Below are 17,543 nucleotides of genomic sequence, written 5' to 3' on the forward strand. Positions count from 1 at the left end.
AGCCTTCAGGAGCTTCTTGATGTTCCTCAGGCCTCGAGGAACCATTTTAGAAGCTCCTTGAGATGCTTTTTGGAGCCTCCAAGAGCTTCTTGATGTTCCTCAGGCCTCTAGGAGCCATTTTCAAGCTCTTCTTGGCTCCTTCAAGAGCTTCTTGATGTTCCTCAAGCCTCGAGGAGCCACTTTGAAGCTTCTTGAGATGCTTCTTGGAGCCTCCAAGAGCTTCTTGATGTTCCTCAAGCCTCGAGGAGCCACTTTTCAAGCTCCTTTAGGTGCTTTTTGGAGCCTCCAAGAGCTTCTTGATGCTCCTCAAGCCTCTAGGAGCCACTTTTCAAGCTCCTTGAGATGCTTCTTGGAGCCTTCAAGAGCTTCTTGATGCTCCTCAAGCCTCGAGGAGCCGTTTTCAAGCTCTTTTTGGCTCCTTCAAGAGCTTCTTGATGTTCCTCAGGCTTCTAGGAGCCACTTTGAAGCTTCTTGAGATGCTTCTTGGCTCCTTCAAGAGCTTCTTGATGTTCCTCAAGCCTCGAGGAGCCACTTTTCAAGCTCCCTGAGATGTTTTTTGGAGCCTTCAAGACGTTCCTCAGCCTGTTTCATGCTGCAAAGCAGGAGAAAAGCTCCTCCAAGGTCTCCATGTGGACCTCGAGGTCTTCAGGAAGAGGCGACCGGACCCAAGGAAGCTTCTCGCCGCCTTCGCGGAGCCCCCGAGGGCTTTGGTGACGCCCTGGAGACACGTCCCCGAGTCCTTTTTTTTATAGAAACGTCCTCGCCTGGAGGGTTTTTTTGGGTTTAATAAAGAACGTTTTGATATAAAACCCCAAAGGCTCGCGTGGTCCTCCTGGTGGGGTGGGATGGAGGTCTGGGAGGGGGTCAGAGGGACCTTGGAGCTCCTAAAAGGGACCTTGGGGCTCCTAAAAGGGACCTTGGAGCTCCAGGAATGGACCTTGGAGGGAGCTTGGAGCTCCTGGAAGGGACCTTGGAGCTCCTGGAAGGGGTTGGAGGGACCTTGGAGCTCGTGGAGACCACGTTTGATGAGAAGCCCCCCCCGTTTCTCCCCCCCGAAGGCCTCGGAGATGATGGGAAGAGGCCCCCGAGGAGGTTCTCCTCCTTCTCCTGGTCACCACAGGACACGGGCGTGAAGTGCTGCCAAGCCTTTTATTTCTCTTTCCAACCGCGACGGGACCTTCTCCAGGGGCGGCCACCCCGCGGAGAAGACAAAGCTTCTGTACAAGAAGGCGGAGAGGAAGAAGAGCTTGAGGTTCTCCTGCTCCAAGACCTCAAAATCTCGAGGATTTTGCTCTCCAACCTCAAAATTTTGCTCTTCAACCTCAAAATCTTGAGAATTTTGCTCTTTAACCTCAAAATCTTTGGATTCTGAGCTCTTCAACCTCAAAATCTTGAGGTTCTCCTGCTCTAAGACCTCAAAACCTTGAGAATTTCGCTCTCAAATCTCAAAATCTTGAGGTTCTGAGCTCTTCAACCTCAAAATCTTGAGGTTCTCCTACTCTAAGACCTCAAAATCCTGAGAATGTTGCTCTCAAGCCTCAAAATTTTGCTCTTCAACCTCAAAATCTTGAGGTTCTCCTGCTCCAAGACCTCAAAATCTTGAGGTTCTTCACTTTCCAACCTCAAAATTTTGAGGTTCTCCTACTCTAAGACCTCAAAATCTCAAGAATTTTGCTCTCAAACCTCAAGATTTTGAGATTCTGAGCTCTTCAACCTCAAAATCTTGAGGTTCTCCTGCTCCAAGACCTCAAAATCTTGAGAAATTTGCTCTAAGACCTCAAAATCTTGAGAATTTTGCTCTCAAACCTCAAAATCTTAAGAATTTTGCTCTTTAACCTCAAAATTTTGAGGCTCTGAGCTCTTCAACCTCAAAAATCTTGAGAATTTTGCTCTCCAACCTCAAAATTTTGAGGTTCTCCTGCTCTAAGACCTCAAAATCTTCAGAATGTTGCTCTCCAACCTCAAAATTTTGCTCTAAGACCTCAAAATCTTGAGGATTTTGCTCTCCAACCTCAAAATTTTGCTCTACAACCTCAAAATCTTGAGAATTTTGCTCTTTAACCTCAAAATCTTTGGATTCTGAGCTCTTCAACCTCAAAATCTTGAGGTTCTCCTGCTCTAAGACCTCAAAACCTTGAGAATTTCGCTCTCAAATCTCAAAATCTTGAGGTTCTGAGCTCTCCAACCTCAAAATCTTGAGGTTCTCCTACTCTAAGACCTCAAAATCCTGAGAATGTTGCTCTCAAGCCTCAAAATTTTGCTCTTCAACCTCAAAATCTTGAGGTTCTCCTGCTCCAAGACCTCAAAATCTTGAGGTTCTTCACTTTCCAACCTCAAAATTTTGAGGTTCTCCTGCTCTAAGACCTCAAAATCTTGAGAAATTTGCTCTAAGACCTCAAAATCTTGAGAATTTTGCTCTTTAACCTCAAAATTTTGAGGCTCTGAGCTCTTCAACCTCAAAATCTTGAGAATTTTGCTCTTTAACCTCAAAATCTTTGGATTCTGAGCTCTTCAACCTCAAAATCTTGAGGTTCTCCTGCTCCAAGACCTCAAAATCTTGAGAATTTTGCTCTCGAACCTCAAAATTTTCCTCTCAAACCTCAAAATCTTGAGAATTTTGCTCTCCAACCTCAAAATCTTGAGGTTCCGAGCTCTCCAACCTCCAAATCTTGAGGTTCTCCTGCTCCCCGACCTCCAAATCTCGGCCTCAGGAGGTTTAGAACCTCGGCCTCAAGCTCAGCTTTGGCTGGAAGGACCAGAAGGTCCAAGAGCTCCAAAAAAAAAAACCAAAAAGAGGACTTGGAAGTCCTTGGAGACCCAATAAAGTGGCTTCTCGGAGGAGATATTTACATCCAAAAATAGGAAATCTAGAAAAAAAGGGACTTTAATGCTAAAGGTCGAAGCTCTAGGTGCACGGGGTGGGGTCTTCTCCAAGAAGACCCAAGGAGAAAGTGCCTTGGACCTTCTAGGAAGTTCCTCCTGGGACGAATCCAAAGTACCTGGAGACAAAAAACCAAAGAGAGAGGGTGGAGGGAAGTTCTCCAGAGGTTCCTGGGCTGCTCGGAGCCACCAATCGAGCTTCTCCAGAGGTTCCTGGGAGGTTGGAGCTACGAATTGAGGTTCCTCAGAGGTTCCTGGGCTGCTTGGAGCCATGAACAAGGTTCTCCAGAAGGACCTTGAGGGGTTGGAGCCACAAATCGAGCTTCTCCAGAGGTTCCTGGGCTGGTCGGAGCCACAAATCAAGGTTCTCCAGAGGTTCCTAGTCAAGCTGGATCCACAAATCTCCTCTGGAGAACCTTGTTCATGGATCCAAGCAACCCAGGAACCTCTGAGGAACCTCAATTCGTGGATCCAACCTCCCAGGAACCTCTGAGGAACCTCAATTCATGGATCCAACCTCCCAGGAACCTCTGGAGAAGCTCAATTTGTGGATCCAACCCCTCAAGGTCCTTCTGGAGAACCTTGTTCATGGATCCAAGCAGCCCAGGAACCTCTGAGGAACCTCAATTCGTGGATCCAACCTCCCAGGAACCTCTGGAGAACCTCAATTGGTGGCTCCAACCTCCCAGGAACCTCTGGAGAAGCTCGATTTGTGGATCCAACCCCTCAAGGTCCTCCTGGAGAACCTTGTTCATGGATCCAAGCAGCCCAGGAACCTCTGAGGAACCTCAATTCGTGGATCCAACCAGCCCAGGAACCTCTGGAGAAGCTCAATTTGTGGATCCAGCCCCTCAAGGTCCTTCAGGACCTCGAAAGGAGGTGACCCACCTGATTTCTCATCACGCTTCTTCTCCATTGTCCATCTCCACCTCGAGGTCCTTGGTGACGTCGGCCGCTCGGGACAAGATGTCGGCCAGAAGTGCTTCTTCCAGTTTCTTTCGGACCTGGTGGACTCGTTCTTCTTGCTTCCTGGAGGCCACAAGAAGGGGAAGAACCATCGAATCGTGGCCAGGAGGACCTCAAGGTGGCTTCTCACCACGTTCGAGGACTTGGAGATGAAGGACGTGGGGGAATCCTGAGGAGTTTGGGCTCCAACCTCAAAATTTTGAGGTTCTCCTGCTCCTCAACTTCAAAATCTTGAGGATTTTGCTCTAAGACCTCAAAATTTTGGTCTCCAACCTCCAAATCTTGAGGTTCTCCTGCTCCTCAACCTCAAAATCTTGAGGATTTTGCTCTCCAACCTCAAAATCTTGAGAATTTTGCTCTTCAGCCTCAAAATCTTGAGAATTTTGCTCTCCAACCTCAAAATTTAGTTCTCAAACCTCAAAATTTTGATAGTTTTCCTCTCCAACCTCAAAATCTTGAGGTTCTCCTACTCTCCAAACCTCAAAATCTTGAAAATTTTGGTCTCCAACCTCAAAATCTTGAGGTTCTCCTGCTCCTCAACCTCAAAATCTTCAGAATTTTGCTCTCAAACCTCAAAATTTAGTTCTCAAACCTCAAAATTTTGAGAATTTTCCACCCCAACCTCAAAATCTTGAGGTTCTCCTGCTCTAAGACCTCAAAATCTTGAGATTCTGAGCTCTCCAACCTCAAAATCTTGAGAATTTTGGTCTCCAACCTCAAAATCTTGAGAATTTTGGTCTCCAACCTCAAAATTTTGCTCTTCAGCCTCAAAATCTTGAGGTTCTTCTGCTCTCCAACCTCAAAATCTTGAGAATTCTGGTCTCCAGCCTCAAAATCTTGAGGTTCTCCTGCTCCAAACCTCATAATCTTGAGAATTTTGGTCTCCAAACCTCAAAATCTTGAGAATTTTGGTCTCAAAGTTCAAAATTTTGCTCTCCAGCCTCAAAATCTTGAGGTTCTCCTGCTCCAAGACCTCAAAATCTTGAGGATTTTGCTCTCCAACCTCAAAATCTTGAGGTTCTTCACCTTCCAACCTCTAAACCTTGAGGTTCTCCTGCTCTAAGACCTCCAAATCTTGAGAATTTTGCTCTCCAACCCCAAAATCTTGAGGTTCTCCTGCTCTACGACCTCAAAATCTTGAGAATTTTGCTCTAAGACCTCAAAATTTTGCTCTTCAGCCTCAAAATCTTGAGGTTCTCCTGCTCCTCAACCTCAAAATCTTGAGAATTTTGCTCTCCAACCTCAAAATTTTGAGAATTTTGGTCTCCAAACCTCCAAATCTTGAGAATTTTCCTCTCCAACCTCAACATCTTGAGGTTCTCCTGCTCTACGACCTCAAAATCTTGAGAATTTTGCTCTCAAACCTCAAAATTTTGCTCTTCAGCCTCAAAATCTTGAGGTTCTCCTGCTCCTCAACCTCAAAATCTTGAGAATGTTGCTCTCCAACCTCAAAATTTTGCTCTTCAGCCTCAAAATCTTGAGGTTCTTCTGCTCTCCAACCTCAAAATCTTGAGAATTTTGGTCTCCAACCTCAAAATCTTGAGGTTCTCCTGCTCCAAACCTCATAATCTTGAGAATTTTGGTCTCCAAACCTCAAAATCTTGAGAATTTCGGTCTCCAACTTCAAAATTCTGGTCTCCAGCCTCAAAATCTTGAGGTTCTCCTGCTCCAAGACCTCAAAATCTTGAGGATTTTGCTCTCCAACCTCAAAATCTTGAGGTTCTTCACCTTCCAACCTCAAAACCTTGAGGTTCTCCTGCTCTACGACCTCAAAATCTTGAGAATTTTGCTCTAAGACCTCAAAATTTTGCTCTCCAAGCCCAAAACCTTGAGGTTCTCCTGCTCTACGACCTCAAAATCTTGAGGATTTTGCTCTCCAACCTCCAAATCTTCCTCTCCACCTCCTCCCATCTCCGAGCTTCTCCTCATCCCACCGCTCCAAGCCCTCCGAGGACCCTCCAGGAGCCCCTTCCAACCTCTGCCCCTCCTCCCCGCCCATCACCTCCCCCCTGAAGGCCCCAACCCCCTCCTCGAAGCGGCCCCACCACCTCCAGAACCCCCCTGAGATGCCTCCAACCATCTCCACCTCCTCCTCCTCGAGCCGCGACGCCCCGAGGCTCCAAGATCTTCACCCGGAGGAGGTCCGGAGGTGGAACGCGAGGAGATGGGACCTCCAGGACCTACCTGATGTCCTCGTCGGTGACGATGAAGGCCTTGCAGAGGGGTTGCGAGGTGTTGAGCCACACGGCCGGGTTCTTCTCCACGGCAGCCGAGAGTTGCCCGGTGATGGGGGCCGAGCTGGTGTGCAGAGCGCTGGCCACGGCGGACAACAAGGTCTCCTCGTTGCTTCCCGGCCCCACCCCTCGGAGAAGACCCCAAAACGGAGGTTAATCTCCTCCACGAAGCACCGAGAACCTCAAAGTTCTCGGTGGTTGAGGAGAAACCGAGACGAACGTGAGGGAAACGCGATGAGGAGCTCAACATCTCAAGAAGGTGGAGCGGGACCTTCATGGTGTGCTCCGAAGCCACCGCCGGGAGGACTTGGAGGTCCTCGCGGTGGAGCTGGAGGGGGTGGAAGGGCCTTTAAGTACCTTGAAGGCCCTTTGGAAGCTCCATGGACTTGATGATCTGCTCGCTGACGTCCGAGGCGCTGAGGCCTTGGAGCCTCTTCTCCCAGAAGAGCTGGAAAAGGAGGAGGAGAAGGTGAGATCCACCATGATGAAGCATCTCAAGATGCTTGGAGGTCCCACCAAGCCCTCAAAGTCCACAAAATCCGAGCTCCAACCAATCTATGAGGCCTCGAAGCTTCAGGAGGTGGAGAAGGTGGTGAGATCCACCACGATGAAGCATCTCAAGATGATTGGAGGTCCCACCAAGCCCTCAAAGTCCACAAAATCCCAGCTCCAACCAATCCATGAGGCCTCGAAGCTTCAGGAGGTGGAGAAGGTGGTGAGATCCACCATGATGAAGCATCTCAAGATGCTTGGAGGTCCCACCAAGCCCTCAAAGTCCACAAAATCCCAGCTCCAACCAATCTATGAGGCCTCGAAGCTTCAGGAGGTGGAGAAGGTGGTGAGATCCACCACAATGAAGCATCTCAAGATGATTGGAGGTCCCACCAAGCCCTCAAAGTCCACAAAATCCCAGCTCCAACCAATCCATGAGGCCTCGAAGCTTCAGGAGGTGGAGAAGGTGGTGAGATCCACCATGATGAAGCATCTCAAGATGCTTGGAGGTCCCACCAAGCCCTCAAAGTCCACAAAATCCCAGCTCCAACCAATCTATGAGGCCTCGAAGCTTCAGGAGGTGGAGAAGGTGGTGAGATCCACCACAATGAAGCATCTCAAGATGATTGGAGGTCCCACCAAGCCCTCAAAGCCCACAAAATCCAAGCTCCAACCAATCTATGAGGCCTCGAAGCTTCAGGAGAAGCTCCAGGAGGTGGAGAAGGTGGTGAGATCCACCACGATGAAGCATCTCAAGATGACTGGAGGCCCCACCAAGCCCTCAAAGTCCACAAAATCTGAGCTCCAACCAATCTATGAGGCCTCGAAGCTTCAGGAGGTGGAGAAGGTGGTGAGATCCACCATGATGAAGCATCTCGAGATGATTGGAGGTCCCACCAAGCCCTCAAAGTCCACAAAATCCGAGCTCCAACCAATCTATGAGGCCTCGAAGCTTCAGGAGAAGCTCCAGGAGGTGGAGAAGGTGGTGAGATCCACCATGATGAAGCATCTCAAGATGATGGGAGGCCCCACCAAGCCCTCAAAGTCCACAAAATCCCAGCTCCAACCAATCTATGAGGCCTCGAAGCTTCAGGAGAAGCTCCAGGAGGTGGAGAAGGTGGTGAGATCCACCATGATGAAGCATCTCGAGATGATTGGAGGTCCCACCAAGCCCTCCAAGTCCACAAAATCCGAGCTCCAACCAATCTATGAGGCCTCGAAGCTCCAGGAGGTGGAGAAGGTGGTGAGATCCACCACGATGAAGCATCTCAAGATGATTGGAGGCCCCACCAAGCCCTCAAAGTCCACAAAATCCGAGCTCCAACCAATCTATGAGGCCTCAAAGCTTCAGGAGAAGCTCCAGGAGGTGGAGAAGGTGGTGAGATCCACCACGATGAAGCATCTCAAGATGATGGGAGGTCCCACCAAGCCCTCAAAGCCCACAAAATCCCAGCTCCAACCAATCTATGAGGCCTCGAAGCTCCAGGAGGTGGAGAAGGTGGTGAGATCCACCATGATGAAGCATCTCAAGATGCTTGGAGGTCCCACCAAGCCCTCAAAGTCCACAAAATCCCAGCTCCAACCAATCTATGAGGCCTCAAAGCTTCAGGAGAAGCTCCAGGAGGTGGAGAAGGTGGTGAGATCCACCACGATGAAGCATCTCAAGATGATGGGAGGTCCCACCAAGCCCTCAAAGTCCACAAAATCTGAGCTCCAACCAATCTATGAGGCCTCGAAGCTTCAGGAGAAGCTCCAGGAGGTGGAGAAGGTGGTGAGATCCACCATGATGAAGCATCTCAAGACGATTGGAGGTCCCACCAAGCCCTCAAAGTCCACAAAATCCGAGCTCCAACCAATCTATGAGGCCTCGAAGCTTCAGGAGAAGCTTCAGGAGGTGGAGAAGGTGGTGAGATCCACCATGATGAAGCATCTCAAGATGATTGGAGGTCCCACCAAGCCCTCAAAGTCCACAAAATCCCAGCTCCAACCAATCTATGAGGCCTCGAAGCTCCAGGAGGTGGAGAAGGTGGTGAGATCCACCATGATGAAGCATCTCAAGATGCTTGGAGGCCCCACCAAGCCCTCAAAGCCCACAAAATCCCAGCTCCAACCAATCTATGAGGCCTCGAAGCTTCAGGAGAAGCTCCAGGAGGTGGAGAAGGTGCTTTCCAGCTCCTCCTGGAGGTTCTAAGAGGGTTTTGATGGGACTCCAAGAGGAGCTCACCTGGCGAGGCTGCTCGGAGACGCGTTGGGGGTCGGCGCGGACCTTGTTGCTGGGGTGGTTGGTGACTTTGGTGACGGGTTGCTTGAAGATGGAGGCCGTTTGCCGGATGGGTAACGAGGTGTTGAGGTCGGGCTTGCCCTGCTTAACGAGAAAGCGGCTCGTTAAGGCCACCCAGGAAGGCGAAGGGCGCTCGTTAAGCTTCCAAACCCCTTCAAGGTCTCCTCCAAGACCTCGAGACCAAGCAGGGTTGGAGGAGAACCCGGAGAAGGTCGTCTAGGCAGCTTAATGAAGCGCTAACGAGGCTTAATTAAGGAGGAGGAGGAGGGTCTGAGGTTTAATTAAGAAGAAATGAGGGAGGCTCCAAGTCAACTTGGAGTCTCCATGGTTGGAGGCTCCAAATCTTAATTAATCATCAAGGATGGAGCCTTTGAGGATTAATTAATCATTAAGGAACGAGGCTGTGGGGCTTAATTGATCATCAAAGGTTGGAGGCTCCAAGTCTTAATTAATCCTCAAGGAACGAGGCTCCGAGTCTTAATTAATCATCAAGGGTTGGAGGCTCCAAGTCTTAATTGATCCTCAAGGAACGAGGCTCCAGGTCTTAATTAATCCCCAAGGATGGAGGATTCGAGGCTTAATTAATCATCAAGGATGGAGGCTCCGAGTCTTAATTAATCCTCAAGGAATGAGGCTCCGGGTCTTAATTAATCCTCAAGGAACGAGGCTCCAAGTCAACTTGGAGTCTCCATGGTTGGAGGCTCCAGGTCTTAATTAATCATCAAGGATGGAGCCTTCGAGGCTTAATTAATCCTCAAGGATGGAGCCTCCAGGTCTTAATTAATCCTCAAGGAACGAGGCTCCGGGTCTTAATTAATCATCAAGGGTTGGAGCCTCCAGATCTTAATTAATCCCCAAGGATGGAGGATTCGAGGCTTAATTAATCATCAAGGATGGACCCTCCAAGTCTTAATTGATCCTCAAGGAACGAGGCTCCAGGTCTTAATTAATCCCCAAGGATGGAGGATTCGAGGCTTAATTAATCATCAAGGATGGAGGCTCCGAGTCTTAATTAATCCTCAAGGAATGAGGCTCCGGGTCTTAATTAATCCTCAAGGAACGAGGCTCCAAGTCAACTTGGAGTCTCCATGGTTGGAGGCTCCAAATCTTAATTAATCATCAAGGATGGAGCCTTCGAGGCTTAATTAATCCTCAAGGATGGAGCCTCCAGGTCTTAATTAATCCTCAAGGAACGAGGCTCCAGGTCTTAATTAACCATCAAGGGTTGGAGCCTCCAAGTCTTAATTAATCCTCAAGGAACGAGGCTCCAAGTCTTAATTAATCCTCAAGGAATGAGCCTCCAAGTCTTAATTAATCATCAAGGCTTGAAGCTCCAAGTCAACTTGGAGTCTCCATGGTTGGAGGCTCCAAATCTTAATTAATCCTCAAAGATGGAGCCTCCAAGACTTAATTAACGAAGATCCCTGGAGCCACCTCCAAAGGTCCCTGGAGGACCTGGAGCCGAGGGGACCTCGTGGGGCTCTGGAGCTCCTGGAAGACCCTCAAGTCCCACCACGAGAAGTTCTACGAGGTCATTAGAACCTCGTGGACACCACCAAGAAGCCCTGGAGGTGGCTCGGAGGTCCCTCCCTTCCCTTTTCCCCCTCCCCGAAGCCCTCGGAGATGCCTCCTGGGAGGAGAAACTCAACGTCGGGTGGAGCCGGAAGGCGAAAACGAAGGGGTTGAAGGTTTTTGAAGGCATCTACGGGGACTTGGAGACCCACCTTGTTGGGGTTGAGGGCCTCGGTCCTCAACCGTTGCTTGTTCTTCTGCAACTTGCTGGGCATCATCTTCCCCGTGCGGAAGTCGAAGCTGCTGAGATCGACCGTGTTGCCCAAGTATCTGGCCAGTTGAGGTTTGCTCCGGAACTTCTTCCCGCTGGGGCTGCAAAGGAGAAGAAAAAGGACCTTCTCAGAGGAGAAGACGCCACCCGGAGACCTTCGAAAGAGCGTGGAGACCTTTGGAACCTTCGGAGGTATCTCCGAGGCTTGAAAAAATGGGGGGTTGGGAGGTTCTTGAGGGGATTTCAGGTGGTGGGAACCCAAAAGGACGTGGCTACCAGCAGCTCCGGGCTTTGAGGGGGTGGTAGGAGCCATGGAACCATCGCCAGATGGGCCTCTAGGTCCCTCTAGATCCATGGAACCATCGCCAGAGGTCCCTCTAGGTCCATCATCTCCACTCAGGAGCCATGGAACCACCTCCAGATGGGCCTCTAGGTCCCTCTAGATCCATGGAACCACCTCCAGATGCTCCTCTAGGTCCCTCTAGACCCATGGAACCATCTCCAGAGGTCCCTGGATGTCCCTATAGGTCCCTCTAGGTCCATCATCTCCACTCAAGACCCATGGAACCATCTCCAGATGGGCCTCTAGGTCCCTGTAGGTCCCTCTAGGTCCATCATCTCCACTCAGGAGCCATGGAACCACCTCCAGATGCTCCTCTAGGTCCCTCTAGATCCATGGAACCATCTCCAGAGGTCCCTGGATGTCCCTATAGGTCCCTCTAGGTCCCTCATCTCCACTCAGGAGCCATGGAACCATCTCCAGATGCTCCTCTAGGTCCCTCTAGATCCATGGAACCATCTCCAGAGGTCCCTGGATGTCCCTATAGGTCCCTCTAGGTCCCTCATCTCCACTCAGGAGCCATGGAACCATCTCCAGATGCTCCTCTAGGTCCCTCTAGACCCATGGAACCATCTCCAGAGGTCCCTGGATGTCCCTATAGGTCCCTCTAGGTCCATCATCTCCACTCAAGACCCATGGAACCATCTCCAGATGGGCCTCTAGGTCCCTGTAGGTCCCTCTAGGTCCATCATCTCCACTCAGGAGCCATGGAACCATCTCCAGATGGGCCTCTAGGTCCCTCTAGATCCATGGAATCATCTCCAGAGGTCCCTGGATGTCCCTATAGGTCCCTCTAGGTCCCTCATCTCCACTCAGGAGCCATGGAACCACCTCCAGATGCTCCTCTAGGTCCCTCTAGATCCATGGAACCATCTCCAGATGCTCCTCTAGGTCCCTCTAGATCCATGGAACCATCTCCAGATGCTCCTCTAGGTCCATCAGCTCCACTCAAGACCCATGGAACCACCTCCAGATGCTCCTCTAGGTCCCTCTAGACCCATGGAATCATCTCCAGAGGTCCCTGGATGTCCCTATAGGTCCCTCTAGGTCCATCATCTCCACTCAAGACCCAGGAAACCATCTCCAGATGCTCCTCTAGGCCCATCATCTCCACTCAGGAGCCATGGAACCACCTCCAGATGCTCCTCTAGGTCCCTCTAGATCCATGGAACCATCTCCAGATGCTCCTCTAGGTCCCTCTAGATCCATGGAACCATCTCCAGATGATCCTCTAGGTCCATCATCTCCACTCAGGAGCCATGGAACCACCTCCAGATGGTCCTCAAGGTCCCTGTAGGTCCCTCTAGCTCCATCATCTCCACTCAGGAGCCATCGAACCATCTCCAGATGCTCCTCTAGGTCCATCAGCTCCACTCAAGACCCAGGAAACCATCTCCAGAGGTCCCTGGAGGTGACCAAGAACCAGCTTGGCTGGAGCTGGCAGCTCCTGATCCCCTGGGAGGTGGATCTAAAGGAGCTTTGAGGTCACCGCGAAGCACCAGAGCTAATTAAACCCCCTCAGGGAAGTCCCTTTGATCTTCTCCGAAGCTCCTCTTGGCCTCCTCCCAACCTTCCAAGCCCTTTTATCAAGCCCCACGTCTCCTCAAGAACCGGTTCCACCTCCGGTTGCCTTCAAAAGCTCTTTAGAAACCACCCTCTGGGGCTTCAGGTGGAGATGGGACCTTAAAAACCTCCCCAACCTCCTTTCTAGGAGCTTTAAAGAACCACGAGGTCCTCCCCCCGGCTTCTTCTCCGGGTTCAAACCACCTCAAAGGCCTCAGATGTTTCTCCAGCTCTTCCCTCTCCAGAAACTCCACCAAGCTGAGGTCCCGGGGCCGCTAACGAAGGGGTTTTAATTAACTTAACGAGGTTACGGAGCAGGCGAACCGTGGAAAGAGAAGAACTTGGAGAAGCTTCTTCCATGCTCTTCCAATTAGAGATGGAGGAGCTCCAGGGCTTCGTTAGGGCTTAACGAGCTCTACGGCTCCCGGAAAGGAGGTTTTGGAGAGGCGCTTCCTGGTTTCTTCTCCCAAGGAACAAGGATGAGAAGAAACCACCTCAAGTTCCACCAGGAGAGCTTTAGGTTGGATGGAAGGGGGAGTAGAGGAAGTTCTCAAGAACTTTGGTGGTGGCTCCATCAGGTTGAGCTCAAGAACCTCAAAAAGAAGCGATTCAGCTCCTCGGTTCCTCTCCCTGGTGGGACCTCAGGTCTGGAATCCTCAGAAGAAGGAGGAGATGGAGCTGCTGGAACAGCTCCAGAGGACGTTCTGAGGTGGAACCGGCTGATCTGGAAGGTCCCTCCCAACCCAAAGTGTCTCCTCAGCCTCAAAGAGCTTTCAGATGTGGTTCCTCAGAGCTATAAATAGAGACCTTGGAGGGGGGGAAGGTCGCGGTTGAAGAGCGAGAAGAAGCCACCGAGATGGACCTAGAGGAACGTGGCTGAAGAGCGAGACTCGGTTTTCTGCTTCTTTCGCTTCCGGAAAGAGCCGGAGGACGAAACTAAAACCAGGTCCTCTCGGTTTGACTCCGAGATACGAGGCTGGTTGAGGAACCTCAAGGTTTCTTCCACCTTCATGGGGACCTCCTGAAGCCCGAGATGGACTTGAAGGTCCTTTCTGAGCCAAACATGGATTCTAGAGGTTAAAAATCAACTCAGGAGGTTCTTAAGACGTTAAATATGGCGCCCGAGAGCTTCATCGAGGGCTTAATGAACGTCGCAGGGAGAGGAATGGTGGGAAGGGAGCTCCATGGCCCCTCAAGGAGGAGAAATGGAGGGAAGGGGGGTTCTTCAGGTCTTCTCTGAGGGGAAAATGGAGGGAAGGGGGCTCCATGTCCTCTCAAGGAGGAGAAATGGAGGGAAGGGGGCTCCATCATCTCCTCTCTGAGGGGAAATGAAAGGAAGGGGGCTCCATCATGTCTTCTCTGAGGGGAAAATGGTGGGAAGGGGGCTTCTTCATGTCCTCCCTGAGGGGAAAATGGTGGGAAGGGACCTTCTTGTCCTTCCCTGAGGGGAAAAATGGTGGGAAGGGGGCTCCACCATGTCCTCTCTGAGGGGAAAATGGTGGGAAGGGACCTTCTTGTCCTTCCCTGAGAGGAAAAATGATGGGAAGGGGGTTTCTTCATGTCTTCTCTGAGGGGAAAATGGAGGGAAGGGGGCTCCATGTCCTCTCAAGGAGGAGAAATGGAGGGAAGGGAGCTTCTTCATGTCTTCCCTGAGGTGGAAAATGGAGGGAAGGGGGCTCCATGGCCCCTCAAGGAGGAGAAATGGAGGGAAGGGGGGTTCTTCATGTCCTCCCTGAGGTGGAAAATGGAGGGAAGGGGGCTTCTTCATGTCCTCCCTGAGGGGAAAATGGTGGGAAGGGACCTTCTTGTCCCTCCCTGAGGGGAAAAATGGTGGGAAGGGGGCTCCACCATGTCCTCTCTGAGGGGAAAATGGTGGGAAGGGACCTTCTTGTCCCTCCCTGAGGGGGAAAATGGCGGGAAGGGGGGTTCTTCAGGTCTTCTCTGAAGGGAAATGGAGGGAAGGGGGCTCCATGGCCCCTCAAGGAGGAGAAATGGAGGGAAGGGGGCTCCATCATGTCCTCTCTGAGGGGAAATGGAGGGAAGGGGGCTCTATGTCCTCTCAAGGAGGAGAAATGGAGGTGAGAGGGGTTCTTCATGTCTTCTCTGAGGGGAAAATGGTGGGAAGGGACCTTCTTGTCCCTCCCTGAGGGGAAAAATGGTGGGAAGGGGGCTTCTTCAGGTCTTCTCTGAGGGGAAATGGAGGGAAGGGGGCTCCATGTCCTCTCAAGGAGGAGAAATGGAGGGAAGGGAGCTTCTTCATGTCCTCCCTGAGGTGGAAAATGGCGGGAAGGGGGCTTCTTCATGTCCCTTCCCGCCATTTTCCCCTCCTTGAGGGACAAGAAGGTCCCTTCCCGCCATTTTCCTCTCAGAGAAGACATGAAGGAGCTCAAGTCCCTCAGAGAAGAGGCGCTGGGGGGAACTGGGAGGCACTGGGGAACACCCTGAGGGGAACTGGGAGCACTGGGAGAACTGGGAGGCACTGGGAGGAGGCGCTGAGGGGAACTGGGAGAACTGGGAGGACCCCCTGAGGGGAACTGGGAGCACTGGGAGGACCCCCTGAGGGGAACTGGGATGAACTGGGAGAACACCCTGAGGGGAACTGGGAGCCACTGGGAGAACCCCCTGAGGGGAACTGGGAGCCACTGGGAGGACCCCCTGAGGGGAACTGGGAGCACTGGGGGGGGGAACTGGGAGGCACTGGGGGGGGGAACTGGGAGGCACTGGGAGGACCCCCTGAGGGGAAATGGGAGCACTGGGAGAACCCCCTGAGGGGAACTGGGAGCACTGGGAGGACCCCCTGAGGGGAACTGGGAGGCACTGGGAGAAGGCACTGGGGGAAACTGAGGTAAACTGGGAGGGGGAACTGGGGAAACTGGGAGGAACTGGGAGGCACTGGGGGGGAACTGGGAGGAGGCACTGGGGGGGAACTGGGAGGAGGCACTGGGGGGGAACTGGGAGCACTGGGAGGACCCCTTGAGGGGAACTGGGAGCTACTGGGAGAACTGGGAGGCACTGGGGAACACCCTGAGGGGAACTGGGAGCCACCGGGGGGAACTGGGAGGTGCTGGGGAACACCCTGGGGGGAACTGGGAGCCACTGGGGGGAGGCTCTGGAGGAACTGGGAGAACACCCTGAGGGGAACTGGGAGCACTGGGAGCCACTGGGAGGCACTGGGGGGAAGTGGGAGGACCCCCTGAGGGGAACTGGGAGCCACTGGAGCAACTGCGAGGCACTGGGGGGAACTGGGAGCCACTGGGAGCCACTGGGAGGCACCGGGAACCCGGAAGGCTCGGTTGGGCCCCCTGGATCCCCAGCGGAACGGGAGTCGCGGGGCTCGGGGGGCCGGGGGGGAAGGGAGAGGGGGGGGCGCCACCCCCCGCGGCGCCTTTTCCGGTACCTGAAGTAATAAACGTCGCTCTTGCCGGCGCTCAGCCCCGACTTGCGGATCACCTCCTCCTTCTTCCAGCCCGGCGGCAGCGCCGGACACTCCATCCTCCCCGCCTTCTCCATCCACCGGGGGCCTCTCGGGGGCCGCCGCCGCCTCCGGTGTCTTCTTCTTCTTCTTCTTCTACCCCCCCCCTCCCTCCCTCCCCTCCCCGGTGCCTCCCGCCGCCTCCTCCGCCGCCGCTGCTCCCGGAACCGGCCACCAGCGAGACGGCGGCGCAGAGAGGCCCCCGGCGCGCCGTTGACTTGCATTGGAGGAGCATAGAGAGGGCGGGGCAGAGCGGCTCCTGCGCCGCCGCCGTGGGGCGCCAGAGAGGGGAAGGGAGGGGGGGGGGCTGGAAAAGGTATAGGGGGGGAGCATAGAGACGGAGGGGCAGAGCGGCCTCCGAGGCCGTAGCGGCTAATGGGGGGAGCATAGAGAGGGAGGGGCAGAGCGGCCCCTGCGCCGCCGCCATGGGGCGCCAGAGAGGGGAAGGCGGGGGGGTGGGGAGCATAGAGAGGGAGGAGCAGAGCGGCCCCTGCGCCGCCGCCATGGCCCGTAGCGGCTAATAGGGGGAGCATAGAGACGGAGGGGCAGAGCGGCCTCCGAGCCCGTAGCGGCTAATGGGGGGAGCATAGAGAGGGAGGGGCAGTGCCGTGGCCCATAGGGGCTAATGGGGGCGCCTGAAGCCTCTGAGATCGGTGCCAGGTCCTCGAGTTGGACCTAAACCCCCTTTAGATCGGTGCCAGGTCCTCGAGTTGTACCTAAACCCCCTTTAGATCAGCTCCAGGTCCTCGTTTTTGATCTGGAATCCAGCTCCAGGACCTCGAGGTGGATCCAAACCCTCTTAGATCGGCGCTAGGACCTGGGTTTGGAGCTGGAATCCAGCTCCAGGACCTCAAGGTGGATCCAAACCCTCTTAGATCGGCGCTAGGACCCGCGCGTCGTCCCTGGCGGGCGGCGCTAGGACCTGCGCGTTGTCCTCATAGGGTTAATGGAAGAAACCATAGAGAGGGCGGCGCAGAGAGGCCCCCGGCGCGCCGTTGACTTGCATTGGAGGAGCATAGAGAGGGCGGGGCAGAGCGGCTCCTGCGCCGCCGCCATGGGGCGCCAGAGAGGGGAAGGGAGGGGGAGCATAGAGACGGAGGGGCAGAGCGACCCCAGAGCCCGTAGCGGCTAATGGGGGGAGCATAGAGACGGAGGGGCAGAGCGGCGGCGGGGCGGGCGCCGTGGCCCATAGGGGCTAATGGGGTCGCCTGAAGCCTCTGAGATCGGTGCCAGGTCCTCGAGTTGGACCTAAACGCCTTTTATATCAGCTCCAGGTCCTGGTTTTGGACCTGGAATCCAGCTCCAGGACCTCAAGTTGGATCCAAACCCTCTGAGATCGGCGCTAGGACCCGCGCGTCGTCCCTGGCGGGCGGCGCTAGGACCCGGGCGCTGTCCTCATAGCGGTTAATGGGGGGAAACCATAGAGAGGGCGGCGTAGAGAGGCCGCGCGGGGCGGGCGCCATGACCCATAGCGTCGAATGAGGGGGAGCATAGAGAGGGTGGGACAGAGCGGCTTGAGCGGCAGCGCTAGG

The 17,543-nt window shown here is 53.4% G+C and overlaps 1 protein-coding gene across 2 annotated transcripts; it reads right to left on the bottom strand.

Annotated features, from left to right (window-relative positions):
- Window positions 1-1,130: 1,130 nt before the first annotated feature.
- On the bottom strand, window positions 1,131-16,110 carry LOC138733450 (methyl-CpG-binding domain protein 2). Of its 2 annotated transcripts, XR_011339416.1 has the most exons (8): window positions 15,937-16,110; window positions 10,578-10,737; window positions 8,797-8,934; window positions 6,438-6,528; window positions 6,031-6,208; window positions 3,769-3,909; window positions 2,033-2,999; window positions 1,131-1,867 (listed from the first exon to the last, which is right to left on the bottom strand). XR_011339416.1 is itself a non-coding variant. In XM_069880643.1 (7 exons), exons 1-6 carry the CDS (start codon window positions 16,047-16,049, stop codon window positions 3,780-3,782), a joined length of 810 nt encoding a protein of 269 aa, XP_069736744.1. In that variant the 5' UTR covers window positions 16,050-16,110; the 3' UTR covers window positions 1,131-2,999; window positions 3,769-3,779. The 2 variants fall into 2 exon arrangements, 1 of the variants encoding a protein (XP_069736744.1); XM_069880643.1 differs by having other exon boundaries at window positions 1,131-2,999.
- Between the last annotated feature and the right edge of the window lie 1,433 nt (window positions 16,111-17,543).

The sequence above is a fragment of the Phaenicophaeus curvirostris genome, chromosome Z, assembly GCF_032191515.1.
Source record: "Phaenicophaeus curvirostris isolate KB17595 chromosome Z, BPBGC_Pcur_1.0, whole genome shotgun sequence".
Lineage (NCBI taxonomy): Eukaryota > Metazoa > Chordata > Aves > Cuculiformes > Cuculidae > Phaenicophaeus > Phaenicophaeus curvirostris.